At 38.8% G+C, this 20,369-nt stretch overlaps 3 protein-coding genes across 6 annotated transcripts in view; 2 read left to right on the top strand and 1 right to left on the bottom strand.

Annotated features, from left to right (window-relative positions):
* Window positions 1–4,893, top strand: part of MDN1 (midasin AAA ATPase 1) — a 146,706-nt gene extending 141,813 nt beyond the window's left edge. Inside the window, exons 96-102 of the mRNA XM_081296059.1 lie at window positions 748–863; window positions 1,400–1,574; window positions 2,154–2,227; window positions 2,332–2,446; window positions 3,167–3,230; window positions 3,603–3,745; window positions 4,561–4,893. Of these exons, the coding sequence (XP_081152185.1) occupies window positions 748–863; window positions 1,400–1,574; window positions 2,154–2,227; window positions 2,332–2,446; window positions 3,167–3,230; window positions 3,603–3,745; window positions 4,561–4,749 (876 nt within the window). The 3' untranslated portion in view covers window positions 4,750–4,893. The remainder of the gene's footprint in view (window positions 1–747; window positions 864–1,399; window positions 1,575–2,153; window positions 2,228–2,331; window positions 2,447–3,166; window positions 3,231–3,602; window positions 3,746–4,560) is intronic.
* A 4,368-nt stretch (window positions 4,894–9,261) lies between these two features.
* Window positions 9,262–10,976, top strand: LYRM2 (LYR motif containing 2). The gene is made up of 3 exons (XM_081296209.1): window positions 9,262–9,368; window positions 10,084–10,224; window positions 10,690–10,976. Exons 1-3 carry the CDS (start codon window positions 9,324–9,326, stop codon window positions 10,768–10,770), a joined length of 267 nt encoding a protein of 88 aa, XP_081152335.1. The 5' UTR covers window positions 9,262–9,323; the 3' UTR covers window positions 10,771–10,976.
* Window positions 10,977–14,698: 3,722 nt separating this feature from the next.
* The window catches only part of ANKRD6 (ankyrin repeat domain 6), a 205,827-nt gene continuing 200,156 nt past the window's right edge, over window positions 14,699–20,369 (bottom strand). For all 4 annotated transcript variants that reach the window (XM_081295273.1, XM_081295272.1, XM_081295271.1 and 1 more), the window contains 3 exons: window positions 20,059–20,172; window positions 19,273–19,399; window positions 14,699–18,084 (listed from right to left, as the gene is read on the bottom strand). In XM_081295273.1, the coding sequence (XP_081151399.1) occupies window positions 17,513–18,084; window positions 19,273–19,399; window positions 20,059–20,172 (813 nt within the window). In that variant the 3' untranslated portion in view covers window positions 14,699–17,512. The remainder of the gene's footprint in view (window positions 18,085–19,272; window positions 19,400–20,058; window positions 20,173–20,369) is intronic.

Raw genomic sequence — 20,369 nt, 5'->3', positions numbered from 1 at the left:
AGGCAAAAGTCTATGCTGTGCCATCCTGAGAATAGGCTACCAGATCATTGGTAGCTCTGTGTATTAACCAGGAGTATCATTTTTAGTAACTTTGTATCCTAAATTTCAGTATGTGTATATATTTTAATATTTATTATCATAATACCACATTTGTGTGCAGGAAATAATGCACTGAGTATGTTACCTGAGGGATTTGCACTTATTTGTCACTTTTACTTTGGAACATGGTTCTGAGAACCCATGAATAAGTGGCTAGATCTGCTAGAACAGAATTACTCATTGACATCTGCCTCCTTGTATAAAGGGTTACAATATGAATAAGGCATTGATTTGGTCATGAATTTCTTGTTTCATTCTTTCTCCCCTGGAACTATGAGTCATATTTTTGGTGGCTGGGGAAAGACAACATTTTAAATTTTCATTTATTTATTTGTTTTTTAAAGAGAATTTTTTTTTTAATATTTATTTTTTAGTTCTCAGTGGACACAACATCTTTGTTGGTATGTGGTGCTGAGGATCGAACCCGGGCTGCACGCATGCCAGGCGAGCGCACTACCGCTTGAGCCACATCCCTAGCCCCAAGACAACATTTTTAAGCTATAAATAACTACTGGCTGGGGGAAGCCTTAAAGTGTTTCTGTTAGGAATCAACTTGCATGAACCTTCCCATCACTTAGCTTCATCATGCTATGACTTGGTTGGCTCTGATAGTCAATGGGTAACTTATATTTGTTGTCATTATCCCAGGAGATGGCTGCAGCTGAGATGTGGCAGAATTATCTGATCTTGACTACACCTCTTTCACAACAGTTATGTGAGCAACTTCGTCTCATATTAGAACCTACTCAGGCAGCCAAATTGAAGTAAGTCTTCACAAATCTTCGTGATGCCTGAAAAGATGAGGGCGTCAGCAGTTCTGCACTCAGCACCAAACCATTTATGGTTTTGGATCATAGGCTGCCACTTTTGCTGTGGCAGAGCACCAGCATGGTGCTCCTTACCCCGTTTGCTTTTGTGATCTCTGCCACAGGATTTCTGTGATGTTTGGTATGAAGGCAATTTTTCTTTTCCATTGCTTTGGATGGAAAACGGGCTGAGCCTTTGGTTTTGTTATTCACCTAGATGTGTCCAAAGAAAAGGAAGAAACCAATACTTTGTATTCCGTATAAACTTTTTTTTTCCTATCTTAGCTTTTTTAGAAGGATCTAATTATCACATACATGACCAGCATTTCTGGTGGTAGTCAGTAGTTACTGTTCATTAGTTCTTAATTTACAGTAATGCCTCATTGTGCCAGGTAACTATTGGTTTTAAGGGATTAACATGATTTTTGTTCTTAAAAGAAAATTCTGAGTGATAAGCACTTGTTAACTAGTCTTTGCCCTGCTAAATTTCATAGAGGAGACTATCGAACAGGAAAGCGACTGAACATGCGGAAGGTCATTCCATACATTGCCAGTCAATTTCGGAAAGACAAGATTTGGCTCCGAAGGACCAAGCCCAGTAAACGCCAGTATCAGATTTGTTTAGCTATTGATGACTCTTCTAGTATGGTAGACAACCACACCAAACAGGTAAGGAAGAGAAATACATGACAGTTTTACACCAAACCATGTTCAGTAGGTTACCCAAATAGCAAAAAGAATGTGATGGCTATATTGAGAGTTCAGAAGGGAAATTTCAGGATGTCTCAAATATTGATTCCTTGTTTCTTAACCCTGTTGTCTGGCTACAGAGCAAGTAAACTTGACTTTATTTTCCATAAAATGCAATAATTTACTATTAAGCTACTCTCCCAGAAGCTATTAAGTCTGTATGATATAACAGTACCTATTTCAGAGCTGTAATGTATGTAGAAAACTTAGTTTACTGCTGATTTTACTACCCATAAAGATTCCATAGCACCCACGCAGGAAAAAAAAAATCAGTTTATGGATCATGTTTCACAAAATTACTTTCATTAGATGATATCTAGAACAGACCATTTCTACCAGTGTAATGTACTCTGGGTTTCAGCATTTGTGGAACCAAGGAGGGCCTAAGGCCACCAAAGCCTCGGGTTTTGTTATAAACATGGAAATCTTGATGGAAGAAAAGGTTAGAGGCACTAGTTTAGAGGATTTCTTATTCTAAGCCCTTTACTTATTTCACAGCTTGCATTTGAATCATTGGCTGTGATTGGAAGTGCTCTAACCCTTCTAGAAGTGGGTCAGATTGCCGTGTGCAGGTAAGGTTGCCTTTTAATCCCATTGGAAAACCCTTTTCGTAACCTTGTCATTTTGATCACATGACAAAATAACTCCCATTGTATTTGGGTTTTTCTCCCCCAAGTTTTGGAGAGACGGTAAAGCTATTACACCCATTCCATGAGCAGTTCAGTGATTACTCCGGGTCCCAGATTCTACGGCTATGCAAATTCCAACAAAAGAAAACCAAGATTGCTCAGGTATGTGCCTGAAGTCTTTCACATAGTTATTCTTAAGCCGATATTGGAGGTGTATAATTTTTAGGAGCTCACTTCCCCCAATTAGCATTCAGGATAGGTAAAATTGACAATACAAAATAATCCTAAATTTCAGTCTGTACCACTAGAATAGAACCTTCCTTGACATAAACCAAGGTATGACTTCTTTTACTCAGTTCCTTAAGATTAGCACCATTGGTTTATCAGTTCTCCATTTTTGGGGTAGTTTGGAACATTTTAAAAAAGTTAACTTATCATTCCATACCCTGTCCAGTGGGTCAAGGCCTATTCACTCTCATGTAGCCTAAAGAAGAAATGAGATAAAGCCAGTGATTTGCTCAGAATGACAAAATACAGGGGTAATATTTCTGTGGGGGTGGCGGGGCATTCATATTATTGACTTCCCTTTGGGTGTCTTCCCAGAACACTAGTGGAGAGACTCACCAGTGATGCACATCTTGCTTATACTTGAATGCCTCTATGAACGGGTAATGCTAGGCCACACAAGGTCCATCTTTCCTTTAGGTGGCTAGAAGGGACAATTTGATTGCCTTTTGGGCCTAGGATCATTATCTGATAATTACTTCAATGTTGTCTAACAATGAAAGGGAGGTTAAGTAGTTTTCTTTTGGAGGCACTAAGATTTAAACCCAGATGCTTGGGCATGCAGGGCAATTGCTGATTCTTTTATGTCTGGTTTAGTTTCTAGAGTCTGTAGCCAACATGTTTGCAGCTGCTCAGCAACTCTCACAAAACATCAGTCCAGGTGAGCTGCATTCTTTGTTAACAAAAAGCCTTTTCTGTTTTTATCTCACTGTACTTGTCACCATCTTTTAAAGGTGATTTGGGCACACTCTTCTAGTGGCCTACTCAGCATTGTCATCCTTATTAACATGGACTTTAATTTTAATGTGTTGTTCTACAATGGGAGATATTCTAAATTTGACATTCTCTTAAATACCACTGGGAAATTTAGTCATACTAAAAGCAGCTCAGTATATCTTGTCTTTCCCAAGTAAACGATCTAATCAAAGGCCCCTTTTATTTGTCCTCGGGATTCATCAGATGTTTGGTTTTAATAGTACATGGAATACTTAGGAAGTTGTTAAAAATGATTTTTATTCTTCTCGTTCTACAGAAACTGCACAACTTCTCCTAATAGTCTCTGACGGACGAGGTCTTTTTCTTGAGGGCAAAGAAAGGGTCTTGGCAGCAGTTCAGGCTGCCCAGAATGCTAACATCTTTATCATTTTTGTTGTGTTGGACAATCCCAGTTCTCGGGTGAGTAACTACTGAAAGCCTCATTTTTTAGAGAGAACAGTTTGAAAGGAATTCCTTTATCTGAAATATGGCTTGGGTCACTCCATCATATTGAATTCCTTGCATTCACAGCATTCTGTGTACCTTTATGTTTTTTAAATTATTCTTCCTGACAGTGAAGGTTATACATAGAATCTAGTGCAGCTTTTGTCTCTAGAGTTAGCCAGGTTTCTGTTACATAGGAACTGAAAGAACCATAGGGAGAACACTGGGCACCCTGAAATGCAAGGTTCTCAAGAGAAATGACTGAAAAGATTTCATGTAGAGGGGTAATGTCAGAACTGTAAAAACCTGGTGCTTCTTGCTAAGTTGTTAAAGATGTCCTCAAATTTGCCTCAGGCTTCCTAAAAGCTGGGATTACTGGTATGCTTGTCTACATGTTGATGAATATGTTCTTTGGTCTAAAACTGTAGCTTTTTGAAGGTAGGTTTCAAGATATTTTCTTGTGTATTTTTAAAACAGTCTTAAATATGACTCCATCCTCTGGTTCAGAACTGCCCTCGTATACAACAGCTACCTCAGCCTTGATAATGGGCAACTCTTTTCTAGGGTAAACACTCACATTAAAGCCTTGGTAGCAAGATTTAGTGGGAATTATTCCAAGTAGAGAATGGAGATATCATTATAAGGAAAGCATACTTTGTTTACCCCTTCCTCAGTGTCAATCTCCCAGAAAGAAATCTATCTCACCCTTGAGGGTAGTTCTAAAAATCGTCAACAGAAGAGCTATCCAAGGATGCTGAGTTTTTTGCTTTTCCTTTTAAATGTCTTGACAGGATTCTATCTTGGACATTAAAGTACCAATATTTAAAGGACCTGGAGAGATGCCTGAAATCCGATCATACATGGAAGAGTTCCCTTTCCCATTCTATATCATCCTTCGAGATGTGAATGCTCTTCCTGAGACACTCAGTGATGCCCTCAGACAGTGGTTTGAGTTGGTGACTGCCTCTGATCACCCTTAGAACAGAAAAAGCTGTCCCAAGCGAAACTGTTTGAATCATGGTCAGAATATTGCAAATCTTACCTGATGCTCCCTTTTGGATAACTGTTTCTGAAATTATCCCTCTAAAATACATTGTTTTGATTTTTAAAATCCACCCAACGGCTACAAAACATAATAAACCTGGGACAGAGAAGGAACAAACATAAGCGGCAGGGCTCCGGTCTCATAACTGAGGAGGCCATCCCCTCCCTGGATCCAGCTACCCGTTTTCCCCTTGCAGAAACATTTCTTGAGATGCTGTCAGGAATGAACTGTGGACCCTTTGGCCCTACTTTAAGTTCTGCCTTGGTGAACCTAAAGGCTGAGATGCATACAGTTTTATGCAGAGCCTGACCGCACAATAAACATGGTAAGAAAATGCACAAAGAACTCCTCTTAGAAGATAGGAAGCCCACGTAATCGACATATATAAGTAAAAATGAAGTGGCTTTTCAGTGTCCTCACATTTGCTGCTTCCAGAGACTATGCAATAACAAAGATAATTTCCCCTTGATTTCATTCTCTCAGTGCCATAGTTCTATTTGTTATAGTAATTTATTTTAGTTTTTATTTTTTTCCCTTAATAGTTTAGGAGAAGAATCATTCCTCCCACTGCTTTCAAGCTAGACTGAGCCAGTCTCATTCTGGAAAAGAAATGCTATGTCCACAGAATTAAGCAGCTACATCTACTTTTTTTCCCCCCAGTTAAAATACACCATTGGTTTTTCTTTGGCCAGAAAGCAGTGATGTTTGAATACTTGAAACTGTGAGCTGTATTCTATTTAATGTTCTTTTGTAGGCAACATGCTATGACATAATCATCTCTCTCCATGTCTTTAAGTTACACTGTGAAGTCTGCCACCCTTTTAAGTGGTGGTCATTAAACAGATTGCTTGTTTAACCAAATGTCCTAAAGCATGTATCAAGTTATATCATTTTTTATTCTTGAAAGCTATGCAGTTTATATTCTCGAAAGCTATTAAAATAATACAACATTGTTGAGATATGTTGTGATTCCCCACACACATTCCTGTGGATTGAACCCAAGGATGCTCTATCACTGACCTAGCTATAGCCTCGGCCCTTCTTAGTGAAACCCTTGTCTTAAAATGAAGCAACTTAAGCTGATTGGCCTTGAACTTGGCATTCTCCTGCCCAAGTAACTGGTATTACAGATGTATACCATCATCCCTGGCCTAATTTGTAATCAGTGGAATATGACAGACAAATTCAAAATATGTGCTGGAGGACTGGTCTTGTCTGCTGAGCACATTTATACCACATTAACATGATCCCACAACTTTACTCCCATGTCTATGGGTGAGTTGGCAGAACCACACACTGACTCAAAGATTCTGCTTCATAATGACACACACCTCTTCCACTCATACTTCACTGGCCAAAGCCCTCTATGGGACAGGAAGTTTAATATTCCCAGTTGGGTCTGATAGGGAAAGACAGCTGCACTGTTATATTTACCTTTAATCAGCAGGTGTAAGATACAGCTCCCCCACTGCTGTGCTCAAAATGATTCTCTTGGCCCTGGGACAGAAGGAATTCTGGTATCAGGTCCCCAAGAATGCTATTTTCAATACATGGGGAAAAAGCAATATCGCAAACTGATGGGGTATAAGGGTTGTGGACCCAGGATTAGAAGCCTCATAGATTCATGAGCAAGGCATTGAGAGTCTGGGCTACTATTAGGACTTACAGGAGTGATGACAAATGAAACTACCACATGACTGCTGACAGGGCTACTATTTGTGCCCTGCTACTCCCTCTTCCTTCTCCTACTTTCCATCCCCAAATGCCCAGTCTCCTTGATCAAAAAGGCAAATTCTGACATTTGAGGAATTGGAACACAAATGCTCTATATGCTCTTAATAATCTAAAGACACTTTGTCACTCCTATAGCTCAACCATTATCTAAGCAAAAGGCCTGCAAAGGTTTCTATCCAGGGGTCCAACAAGGCTACTCTGGTATACTTAATTAACATTGTGGTTCACTTAATGACAGGGATACATTCTGAGAAATGCAGCACTAGGCATTTTCATTGTGTAAGTACATTCCATGTTAAAGAACCAACTAAGACAGCTATCATGTCACTAGGCAATAATAGAATCATCACCATGACTTACTCAGATGTCTGCTGGAACTCTAGTTGGGTGATAAACTCTTCAAATGCAACATGTTCAAAATGTCACTATGATTCTAGCACAAATCTGTTCTAAAATCCCCCTTCTATGTTAACTGCTCCAGCTACCACTGTTTACAAATGTGGAGTTTGGTCTGTACTTGGGCTTTACTTCCCTTTCTATCTCCATCCAAATCCAAAATTAATAATCTGTCAAGTATAACTTCTGGATATTTATAACTATCCTATTTCTCTCCCCCATGCAATTCACTGCAGATGGAGCTCTTAATCTCTAACCTGGACTACTTCAATGATAACTCAAATTTGTCTTTGTTTGCTTCACTTCATTCACTGACAACAACCAAGGATCTTTCTAAAATCTCTACCCAAAAGTCCCTTCAGATCTTCCTATTGTGCAGAGGACACTTGGAGTTTCTTACTACAACCTATGAGGTTCTTCCCTGACTCTCCTGTTCATTCCCTCCCTGCAGCCTTACCATTGACCTAGTCACAGAAAATGAAAGGTCTTGCAATCTACCAGTGTTCCATGAGTTGTCTGGAATCTTATCTACTTTGACATTCTGACAACCACCTACCTCAGATAACTCCTCCAGAAAGAATAACCTCCATGGTATGAACTTCAAGTCTTTGAAGACAGTGTGCCTAGCTTATGACAGTATTACCTGTTTCGAAGGTGTTTCTGGAAGCAAAGAAGAGTGTAAAAATGTTCTCACATTAATTAACTACAAGAACCTAAAGAAGATTTGGAGAGAAATTATAGAAAACATTTGTCAAGGTCATACTGAACACCAATAATAGATTCTTACAAGAATCTATTACAGTGTCCCGTTGTAACAAAACATGCCAAAAAAAATTTTAAAAAACATACTAGTCCAAGACAACAGCCTAAACAGATCCTCAGACTGTAAATATGTACTATATGGTCAAAAATGCACCACAATGCTCCAGGAAGATAATTATTTAATAAATGGTGTTAAAATTCTAGCTTAGTGGGGCTGGGATTGTGGCTCAGTGGTAGGGTATTTGCAAGAATTAAGAAAATAAAATAGTTACAAAGTCTCAAATGGGAAGAGACAAAACAAGCCTCAAAGGAAATAAAATACAAATAGTGTAGATATAAAGCTTAAGGATATAAACCATGAAAAACTAGAATAAAAGTCCTAATCAGCATAAATGTGCCTAAATCATGCACAAAAATCAGTAAAAAAAAAAATAAAATAAAAGTGGCTAGGAGTATTTAGTTGCCCTAGTACTTGAAAAGCTAGATCTATAATAAGTTGTTATACTGTTCATTTGTTAGGACAAAATTTGAAAAATATACCACAGCAATGTGGTCATGAGGTTATTAGCATCACTCACAATGCCAACTAAACTAAGACAGCTAAGGATTAGACTTCTTGTATGTGCCAGGGCCTCTTAGAACATTGCTATGATACAACTCTGAGGTGGATGCTGTATTTCATTTTACACTTCACAGAAAAGGAAACAGGCCAGGAGAAATAGCCACACACAGCTAGGAAAAGGGAACTCATGGATTCCAACAGGTGACTCACTGGAGTGCTCTGTAAATGGGTTAACTGGTTATTTTTGGTTGTACTTTAATTCACTATTTGGAAAACATGGCAAAAATGCCACAAACTAAGGATGTGTTATGGGGATGAGAATTAGGAGAAATAGTTTGAAGTGTAGGAGGATATTCAGTTCCTCCTCATTATTGACAGGAGGCAAAGAAAAAAAAACGGCTTAAAGTCTCAATGGGACAAACATTTAAAACTCCTGTTACACTGTTACAAATAATGATGAAGGCCACTACAGGAAAAAACTTAAAAAAAAAATGAAAACGAGAAAAACTGCAGGATGCAAATGCTTAAATAAGTAACATCCTAAAATACTAAATATGTTCTTCCCTTCCAAAGGAAAAAACAAAAACCTTAGCTTCCATTAATGAAGCCCGTTGTTGCTGAACTTATTGCCGTTTTCCTTAAAAATAAAATTTTAATAGAAGAAAAAAGTTTGCTGCTGCTGAGGGTCAAACCCAGGGCCTTGTGCATGCAAGGCAAGCACTGTACCAACTGAGCTATATCCCCAGCCCCCATTGATAAATTCTTAGATGCATACGGTGCCACATGCCTTATTTCGTTATTACAACCACCTTATAATACAAACACTATTACCCTATTCAAATAATGAGCAAACTCGACTAAGACCGGTTAAATACCTAGCCCAGGCTACAGACGCAATAAACTTCAAACTCCTGGGCTTCCCTCCCAAACGCCTGACTTCGGGGTAGGAACACAAATCCACAAGCGTCTCCCAGGAAACGGAGCTCGCTCCGCCCCCTAACCATTCCCTCACTTCCGTCCTGCGCACTGAGACTCCAAGAGGAACACGTTCTGAGATGGCCGCTTCCCGGTTGCCTCCAGCAACGCTGACGCTAAAGCAGGTACCGATGTTCTCTCTTACCCAGGTCTACACGTAATGGTATGAGCTGCTCGATTTTCTACTTTCCCCAGGCCAACCGGGCGGGTCCGCGGGGTTCCGACGCTGCACGCGCACGCCAGTGATTGGCCCCAGCGGTTGGAGGCGGGGCTTCCCCCAGGGTTGGGGAGGGAGCAAACCGGTAGGCGCTTCCTTTTCAGGGACCGCAGAAAAGCTCGCTCTGTTGGTAGTACCGAACCATGGTTAAGGGGGAAAAAAAAATCCGAAAGAATTTGGACAACTGCATTAAATTTAGAAAAAGTGCTATTAATGTTACAGTTTGTAGGTACCCGGCAACCCTTTTTATACCCATAAAGGTGGTCAACTCTTGATTTTTAAAGGTTCTTAAGTTTTACAAAAGAGTCAACAAATGACCCACGTGAACCTATTGCCGTTTTCCTTAAAAATAAAATTAAAATAGAGAATAAAAAGTTTTTCTTTGCTATCTTCAAAACTGAGAACCTGGGGTCGTGGCTGTGGCTTAGTGGTAGAACGTTTGCCTAGCACATGTGAGGCACTGGGTTCGATCCTCAGCACCACATAAAAATAAAGGTATTGTGCCCATCTGCAACTAAGAATTTTTTTTTTTAATTGAAAACTAAAAGGACATCGTCTGGTTACAGCTGGTTTGCCAAAGTAAAACTGGCTATCATAATTGTCATTTCTCCCCCCACGTACAGTTCATGAGAAGGCAACAAGTTCTCATGCTCTACAGAAGGATTTTGCGAGCAATTCAGCAAGTATCAAACAATTCTGATCGCAAGTACCTGAAGGACTGGGCAAGGGAAGAATTCAAAAGAAACAAAAGTGCCACTGAAGAGGTGAGAATAGATCATGGTGAGGGCAGTCCCAGACTCTTGTATTAAGTGACCAGTTTTTTTAAAGTTTAGCAGGCATTTTGGAATATAAATATCACCAAGATGGTATATCTTGATCATTGCTTATAGTGGTACTAATTTTCCAAATTATACTTTAAAATATCTGTATCTATACAGTTGCAGCACCTGGTTTTTATGCTGTACCACATAGCTTTTAATTTTCCTAATATTCAACAGTTCCCATTAATGACAGTTTGTTTTTTGGGTTTTTTTGTTTTGTTTTGTTTTGTCATTTGGAGAATCTTTTTGTATGGTGCCAACTCACAGCCTTGTGCATGCTAAGCTCACACTCCACCACTGAACTACATTCCCAGCCCACCACTATAGGTTCTTGAACTTAACAAAATGGTGAGATTGTACCTTGTTTAAGCAGGTTAAGTGATCATCAGATTTCCCTTTTTTCTACAGGATGCAATCCGGATGATGATTACTCAAGGCACTATGCAGCTAAAGGAGTTAGAAAAAACACTTGCTTTAGCAAAATCTTAACTATAGCATTATTCTGAAGGATCTTCAAATCTCCGTGTAATTTGTTGAGCTTAGGCTTAACAATATTCAGCTCAAAGCCAAGTCAAACTGTATGTACAGTACTTGAGCAAAATATCAAGATAGAAATGTTGTGTTATAGAGAGCAGAGAAAATCACATTGAAGTGATTGCCTCAGGACTGAAAAATACACTTGAGTTTTAAAAATGTTTCTGGATGTGTCTGCAGTTATTTAAGAAGCAAACCCCATTTCAACATGCCAGTTAATACATGAAAATAAGCTCAACACACTCATAAGGAAAGTGCAAATCAAAAACCTAATGAGAGAGCAGTTCATTTCCACTACTGTAGCTATAATTAAAAAGGGAAATAATAAATGTCAACATGTGGAGAACTTGGAACACTCCCACATTGCAGGTGGGAATGTAAACTATCTGCAACCACTTTAGTAAAACAGACCATCCCCCTCCTCAAACCATAACATGGAGTTACCATGATTTAGCAGTTCTCCTAGGTCATAATCAAGAGAATGAAACCGTGCACCTATAAGAAATATGTACATGAGTGCACATAGCAGCACTAATGATGATAGCCAAGAAGTAGGAAAACAAATATCAGTTAATATATAAAATTTAGTATTTTCATACAAGATATTATTTGGCAATAAAAAGAAATGAAGGACTGATTCATAATATACATGGGTGAACTTTGATAACATTGTTAAAGAAGCCAGTCACAAAAAATTGTATCATATGGATTTGTTTATGTGAAATGTCCAGGTTGTTCTGCCTAGGGCCATGGGTAAAATGGAAAAGTAGCTGGTGAATGGGTGTGATATTTCTTTGGGGGGTTATGAAAATGTCCTACAGTTAGATTATGGTGCTAGTTGTACAACTCTGAATAAACTATGAATATGCTCAAATGCATTCTAAATATACAGTATATGAATTAGATCTCAAGCTGTTAAATAGCATTAGATGCAGGACTAGAGGCATACTAACCCCAGGAGATACTCTGGAATTTTCTTGAAAAATCCTTCTGTATAAACCTTCAAGATTGTTGGGGTATGTTCTTCAGATGTGTCATAGTTTGGTAGTCAAAGAACTCTCTAAAAAGACCACTGGGAATCTGGATCTTTGTTGAAAAGAAAAGAAAAAGAATTTATTGAACACACTGAAACACCAAGAGGAGGAAAGATTTTAGGCAACTTCTGGATGAAATGTCCATAATTGCCTTTTAACATCCACACAGAAGGATATAAATCATTAAGGAATATCCTTGGTGCATTAGAATCTTCTCCTGTAACAGGAAAAATTTAAGAAACAAATATATTATAGGCTGAGGATATAGCTCAGTGATAGAGTGCTTACTTAGCATGTCCAAGGCCCTAAGTTTAATCCCCTTAACTGAAAGAGAACTATATCCCCAAAGTTGACTTCAGGACACTTTTGAAAGAGGTTTAGTTTATAACATACAATTAATTTAGTGAAAGATTCTGGAATTGCCAGTCTACAAACTGAAGTCCTCCATTCAACAGAACAAAACTAAGAAGTGAATCAAAAATATGACCAGCACCTGAAAGATGTAGACAGAATTTCACCAGGTGATGCCAGTATTGGACTATATGCCAGAAGAGAGATGTGAACTAATGGTACATATCTTGCCAAGGTCCACCCCCACTTCCTAGAGCTTCAGAGTCCACAAAATATTTCTGAAATACCCTTCCACAGAGGTGATCTACTGATTCAAAAAGCTTGCCTGAGCCAATAGGTATATCAACCTGTTGCAAAACCATCTGATATACAAAAGCATTTGTGAAGAGTTTCTGTACAGAGAACAAATTGGAAATAATTTGTGTGACATGGTTGACATACATAGCAGATATAGGCACTCTCAAATCCTGGAAATTTAAAAAAGTCACACAGTGTTAAAGTCTGACTTTTGATGATACTCTTCCTAAGGATGTGCATGCAGAATACTTTTAACACTTGTGGTTTAAATTTGCAAATTGGAAATTAATATTAGACTCCAAGAAAATCTGGGGTTTTGGCAGTACTCACCATTGAATCCAGGGACTCTGCCAATGAGTTCCATCCCCAGGCTGTTTTATTTTGATAGTCTCACCAGGTTGCCCAGGCTGACCTTCAACTTGTGATTCTTCTGCCTTAGCCTACCAAGTCACTGGGATTACAGATGTGTACCACCACTCTGGTTTGATTTTATATTAAAGCAGATAAAACAACTGGAAATTGAATTCTTATTTTCCAGAGGCCAAGATTAACTAACATCCATCCTTTTACTTACCTTTATCTCTAAAGAACAGTTCTTTTCCTTTGTGCACTTAAGTCCTTTATCCCATCTGTATTATTGGCCAACTCTTGCTGTTTAGCCTAAGAGGAGATTCACTTAGCAGTTTCTTCTCAAGTATGAAACCACAAAGATTTTGGCCAGAATAGAATTGCTGGTGACACATCATGAAGTGATCTTTATCAGTATTCTGGATAAATCTTTCTGGGTGTCTTCTATAAACTGTACTTCTGTGTGAAGATTAAATTTTCCTTCCTAAATTTTAAGAAGTTTGAATTGGGCAAGGTTGTGCACACCTGTAATCCCAGTTATTCAGGAAGTTAAGGCAGGAGGATCATAAGTTCAAAGCCAGCCTCAGCAATGGCAAAGTGCTAAGCAACTCAGTGAGACCCTGTCTCTAGGTAAAATACAAAATAGGGCTGGGAATGTGGCTCAGTGGTTGAGTACTTGAGTTCAATCCCCAGTACCAAAAAGAAAAAAGGCCAGCCAGGGCAAGATGGTGAGATCTTGTCTCAAAGTTTAAAAATTCAAGGAGGCTGAGAGTGTACTTCAGTGGTATAATGCTTGCCTAGTATGTGTGAGACCCTGGATTCAACCCCCAATGGGGAGATGGGGGAGGTTTAAACATTTAACCTATAATAAACCAATCCTATTTAAAAAGTACAAAAGCTTTGTAGCATAAGAGAAGTGGTTAAGGCCATTTTGTAAGTTTGCCCTTATAAATTAAATTCATGGCACAAGCATTGCTATGTGTATGCCTGTAGACACACAAGTGACTTTCCAGTAACTGAGGAAAGCAAAACATATTCTCTGCTGTGTGAATTATTGCAGTCAAGCCAGCAGACACTCTTGGGAGAGGCAGAGACCCATCCCTCCTGTCTCTATTATAAAATAGCTTAAAAGAAAAGCAAAGCAGCCCAAACCTACCTTTTAAAAAACGAATTGTGTAGAAATTCCCAAAGTGGATCAAAAACATTGTCATTGGAAAACTAAAATCACCACAGGTTATTTCCTTGCTTGAATCAGGCTTTTAGGAAATTAGGATTAAATTTGCTATTTTGTTTACTGAGTAAATCACTCCATGTATATTATTGTCTTTTGCCTAATGTATTTAAGTTAATACACACTTGAGTGTTTCCCCTTAAAAATGACAAGTTTTATAATAAAAGTTCCTCTAAAAGACCATTGTTTTTTAAACTGGTCTGTCTTTTAAATTTTATGATTGGCTATTACAATCTTAATTTCACATGAAGAAATGTATTTAACTTTTAGGAACAGTTTATCAAAAGGTGTAACATCTTGGTTTGCATGTTATGTAATTCTACAAATGTTTTATTCTTCCCCTTTGTTCACTATTTTCCAAATGGTCAACAGTTGTTTTAAACACTTAAGATTACAGAGAAATCTTAACATGTAGTTTCGTTTTGATGCAGTACAGCTGATCTTGACTTTAAAGCAGATGTAATTGCTCTAATTTATCCTTTTATAGACACAAGGTAAAGTGTGGCTAGGTAAAGGCACTCTTTCAAGAATCATAAAATTAGTCAATCACAACAAATGACAATAAAGGTAGTCATGCTTTTCATTTTTTAAATAAGGAATTTAGGATCTATAGAAGTAAAAACTATGTTTAACGCTTGGAGGAGAAAAATTCAAGATGATAAAAATATTAAGACAACCTGCCTCTCAAGTATGTCAACATATGACTCAAGAAAGGATATTGACATGAAACACCACTTCCTTTATTTTGGACTCCCAAAATCAAAAGTGAGATTAAAACTAATATATTAATATGTTTAATCTATTAGATATTTAGTATACTCAATGCAGTAATGCACTAACAAACTTTAAGAACTACTATTATATAACTTTTGTTTTAAATCATTTTTTCCCATAGTGACTGAAAGTTTTAACCTTAGTTTGAAACGTAACACTTTATAGCCTGTCATGTAGGTGAACAAAATACAGTTGAGGTATTTATTCATTTTAGCAGATAGCACGGAGGGAATGTTTTTTAAGTACACACCAGATCTGCATTTAAGTTTTTGTCAAGGCTAAAGAACAAAAATAGGCCTAACTCAGTGAAAGAAAAGCGCCATTGCATTGATGTTGTCATTCCTGTGGGTTTTAGAGGCTGACTGGTCTGTTCGCTTGGGAGAGGCAGAGACCCATCCCTCCTATCTCTATTATAAAATAGCTTAAAGAAGAAAAGCAGCCCAAACCTTCCTTTTAAAAAACAAATTGTGTAGCAAGTCCCAAAGAGGATAAAAAAAACATTGTCATTGGAAAACTAAAATCACCACAGGTTATTTCCTTGCTTGAATCAGGCTTCCTTGCCTCCCTTGATTTTCTTCCACAACAGTTTCATCTGCCAGCTAGGTCCAGCCAGACTAGATCCACTTGACCCTTCTCATTCCTCCCTAGACTAACTACAAACAAAAATACCCAGTTCACAGTGATAAGTTGCCTGCTTCTGATGGGTGGGAGGAATATAATGGAAACACTCCCTCCCATCAAGGCATTCTATGGTCTAGACAGATTTGATAGATCAATTAAAATTTGTTTTCAGCATTTCTCAACAAGGATACCTTTTAATAGGGTGTGTGTGTTTGTGTGTGTGTGTGTGGCTGGGGATGGAATCCAGGGCCTTGTGCACATGAGGCAAGCACTCTAGCAACTGAGCTATATCCCCAGCCCTGATTGGAAATATTTTTATGAGAGAATGCCTCCTGTTTGGAGCATAATTTCTTGAGCTGTTCAGGACTTCATCTCTGCTTTGAGTGTTAGGCAATTCCCAGTATATGGGTGTATATTGAGGAATGAATAGTGATATCTTGTTGCAAATAGATTTAGAAAACTGAAGGTACCATCTAGCTGTACAAGTCTGACTCTGCATTAGAAACAAATAGGGAATTAAGGGGAGAGCCTTCCTAGGAATAGTTCACAGGAATCTGGGGGCTGCAGGGAAGAACTGCAGACAAGCTCTCACACACAGGAAATCAACTTGGAATAATATCCAGTTCATTCTGTATTCAGGTTACATAACAGTGGCACATATCTACTGAATTACTTTTCTTTTTTTTAAAGGAATGTTTATATCCTTGGAATGTCACTCTAAGGGGAAAAAAATAAAAAATAAAAGTCCCCCCCCACCAGAGTGTTACATGCTAAAAAGTCACTATCTTCTTTTTGGCTCAATGAGCAACATTTTATTCATAATTATGTCCAACAGTTACCAGGTTCCTATGGTTATAGAAATGAAGTTTCAATGCACATGAAGAATTTTGAGGAGATGCATATAATTCTTTATTCCCAGGGACAGAGCTTGGAAGAGAGTTGAATCCAAAGTTTCAACATAACCAGGCTACTTTTACAACTTTATTTCTGTGTTTATATTTCATTATGTAGCAAAAGTAAAGTCTTCAGGGCTCCATGAAGCTAGGGAGTAGTGGTGTCTAAATCAAGTTACTGAATTATTTGCCTTCACATTATCACTGCAAAACAATAGAAAGTATCTGAGGTTCTTCAATGACAGAACTCAATTCAAAATGAAATACTTTCAAAAAATTTTCTTATTCCTACAAAATGTACACCAAAAATCTCAAATTCAGAAAGGTATTCTAAGGTAACTGGGTTTTATCATGTATAGGTTGAAGTTTCCAATAATTGTTATAGGAATGTTTTTTCCATTAATCAGCTGACTGATTAATCAACCGTTTTGGCTGAAAATATAAAAAATGATCAAATGATATGAACTTTACTCATTCAAGTTCATTATTAAACATTCTCAATGCTATTAGCCAATTACTGAGTATTTAAATAAACTCTTTTCAAGAATTTTAAGATGTATCAGATCTTATGACACCATGAAAATCTCTTCCCACAAAAATCCTCAAGATCTGATAAATTTTCACCTAGTTAAAACATCAACATTTTGGGAATTACAAATTTGAGAAAGGAGGTTTTGCACATCACAGAGTTACAACTCTTACATAAAAGACACTCCTTTCTAGGCACAGCAGGTGGTTGACATTTATATGAATGACTACTTGAGTTCATAAGAGTTTTTTTTTTTTTTCCCACTTTTGAACTTTAGGGTTTAGGTTTACACATCATTCCATTTCTTAGTGGGGCTGAATTAATCTGAGCTTTTGAACTTCAAATGAACCTGGACTGAGGTTTAGTGTTTATAATGTAACATGACACTAAGCAAGCCCCCCCCCCTGGTTTCAGGTTAATTGTTGAAGACTTCATATCTTCAGGGCATAGGAAGCATATGTCTGGCACACTTCAGAAATTATTGGGGTTTTTTTTTTGTTTGTTTGTTTTTAAAGGCAAGTCTGCTATGTGCACAAAAATCAACTCCACAGGCATAGCTATTCCGTTGTTGCAAAACTGGAAATTCTCAAGAATCCTCTCTTGTTCTACCTTCCAGGTCCTAACTTTCTTTCTGCACTTTAGTCCTTAGTTTAGCAAGTTCCTCTTCTAAACTTTTTATGTGTTCCTTCAGTGTGGCCTTGTCTTGCTGGGCTTTCTGATTGGCTTGGCTTCGTGCTTCTTCAATCTTCCTCTCATACCATTTTTCCATCTGGGTAGAAACAGCCTCAAAAAAATACTGGGTAAGCTCCAGGGCTTGGGAGGTGTCTCGAATGTGGGGGGCAGTCAGTTCACTCCCTGCAGCTGGTGGCTGCTGCCCACAGTGGGTGCTAGGTGCTGGTTGCTGGACTCGATGCCTCATCTGCCCACTTTTCCCAGACTTTTTGGTTTGAGTGCCTCTGTTGACGCAAGGCCCAGCCTGCTGATCACATCTGGCTGCCTCATTCAGGGGTAGCAGTGCTGTCTGGACCTTGGCATTCCTCAGCCGGGAGCCTGCACAGTCAGAGGAAGATAGCTCCTGCTGGAGTCTGTGAGCAACAGTGGAATTGAGGGCCTTTTCCTTGGGCCTGACCACCTGAGAGGAACTGTCAGAAGCTGCTGCTGGACCTGCAGTCACCACTGATTGATCCACACCTGGTTTTAGAAGGAAAGAAACATCAGAGCAAACCCACATTCAACAGACGCATGGCAGTGTGATAGCATCTGTTTGAGAGTCCTGGAAATCCTGAAACCACAAGTCTTCTCAGTCCACACCCATCACATGCAACTTCTCTGTGGTTTTGTTTTCATGTTTTTGTCCCTCCCTTCCACCTGTCTCCCCTGATTATCAGTTTGGCTTATGAGGACTTTTGTGGATTCTTGATAGCCACAATGGTGGCATCCAGTTTTAAAATTTGCTGGCCTTGCCTTTAGCATCTTCTCAATCTACCCAAGAACGCTCTGGGTTTCATTTCCTGATGCCTAATGATGACAGTTCACTAAGCATCTCAGAACAGAAAGGGCATTTTCTATGAGAATATTCCCCTTCTCCAATTTCTGGGCCATAAAATCAAAGTACCAGTTCCTTAGCCCAAGTTCCAATTCCAAAACTGGTCCTCTTCCCAAAAGCTCCATAATAAGCCACATAATAAGCTCCATGACTACTCCTGGCATAAAAAATTTGCCCATGATATTTCCTAGTATGTCCGCACAAAGACAAAACCACAGTCCCAGACATGACTATGGTAACACAAAACATTGGGCTTCCCAAAGGCCCCCCAATGAGGCCTAATTACCAGACACTGAGTGACCTCAAAATTTTTGAGTATTACACTATTTAATGTAAAGGTGTTTTGCTTGGAGCACCTATTATCTATTACCTGAGGAAAGTTCAACACATGAACTACTGTTTAATAAGGCTTTGTATAGTTGGACAGAGGCAAAAAAAAAAAAAGTCAAGGAGAAGAAATGGGGAAAAGGCACAAAGGACAAGGAAGAGAGACCTGCTAAGGAGACAGATGGTCATCCATCACCCCTCTATTTGGGGTCCATTCTGACCCCATTCCACATTGTACCTAATACACTGTTATTCCTAATCAATAACTCTTCCATTCCTTCATTCAAATAATGTTTGAGTACTAAAATAAGACCACTTGATTACTTTCTCAAAACTGAGCATGTAGTTGTGAGCAAAACATGGTCCTTGCCCCTAAAGAGCTAATCATGCAACCTGGTGTTTTCCACAGCCCTATCAGAAGGACTACTGCCTTTGAGGCAGGAGAAAACAAGATCTGGGGCTTGCATTACCTTTGGACAAAAGGGCTCTCTCTGTATATTGGTTACCTGTAGAGGATTCACAAGTAGATGGTGTGGATTTAGCCCTGGAGGCCCTAGAATCTCCTGAAAGCTTCAGCTCCAGATTCTGAATCTTTAACACGCACCAGGTTTTTAATTCATCCACCAAGGACATCTAAAAATAAATATAGTATAAAAAAGAATGAGGTGAATTTGATATATGGTTTCTGAAATTTATCAATAAGATTAAATTCTTTAGCATTAAGAATGAACTTGTATATTATGATAGTTGAGGTTAACCATTCTGACAAACCTAAAAGTTGTAGATTACTCATCCACCTTCAGGCCATCCCTTGCATCCAAACTGACAGCTATCTACATCTTAAGCAACTTACAGTCACCTTAAACAAAGCCACCCAAATCTTCTGAACCAAGCATTCCAGGCTGCTGAGAAGCATGAGCTCTCGCACATGAGTATTTGTTCCATATCTATAGTCCTAGGTAGACGTTAACTCCCTTAGGGCAGGAACCATGTCTTGTTTGGCAATGTATAATGGCCCAATGAACCCCAAATACATAGGACTGATTCCTGGCAGAGATGACCTTTCCCCAGCCTGCTCAGCCAGTCCCTACCAACTGCCAGCATATTCTACAACAGACACAAACTACAAGTTCTTTGCTATTAACATCATTTTGGGGTGGCAAAAATAACATGCTATGTAATAAAAATGATTTTCAGGAGTCCCAGGCTGAGTTTTAATGATAGGCCAGAATCTTTTAAGTCAGTAAACATGGTGAATCATAAGCAAAGGACTGACAGATACTGGTTTTTACCTGTCGTTTCTCTCCCTCATGCTTCTCCGCATCCGAGTGTTGCTGCAAACGATTCACACACTCTGTTCTCTCTGCCGAGAGTCGCTCAACCATCAGTTTGTCCAGAACTCGCATCTGGGATTCAGGGGGAACAGTACATGCTGAGATGATCAAAGGCTAGGCCCTGGCCTTTCTGCTTGTGAGAACCTGCCCAGCAGGGTCCAGAGAACAAGCAGAATTCAACTCCTCCTCCCATTAGATTTTCATACAGTGTTCATGGAACTCTAGCTGTTCAAAGTTGCTGAGCATATTTCTATAAGACCAATGTTGTT

The sequence above is a fragment of the Spermophilus citellus genome, assembly GCF_964194105.1.
Source record: "Spermophilus citellus genome assembly, chromosome: 5".
In the NCBI taxonomy this organism is placed as follows: domain Eukaryota; kingdom Metazoa; phylum Chordata; class Mammalia; order Rodentia; family Sciuridae; genus Spermophilus; species Spermophilus citellus.
This window is presented reverse-complemented; position numbering and strand designations above follow the sequence as displayed.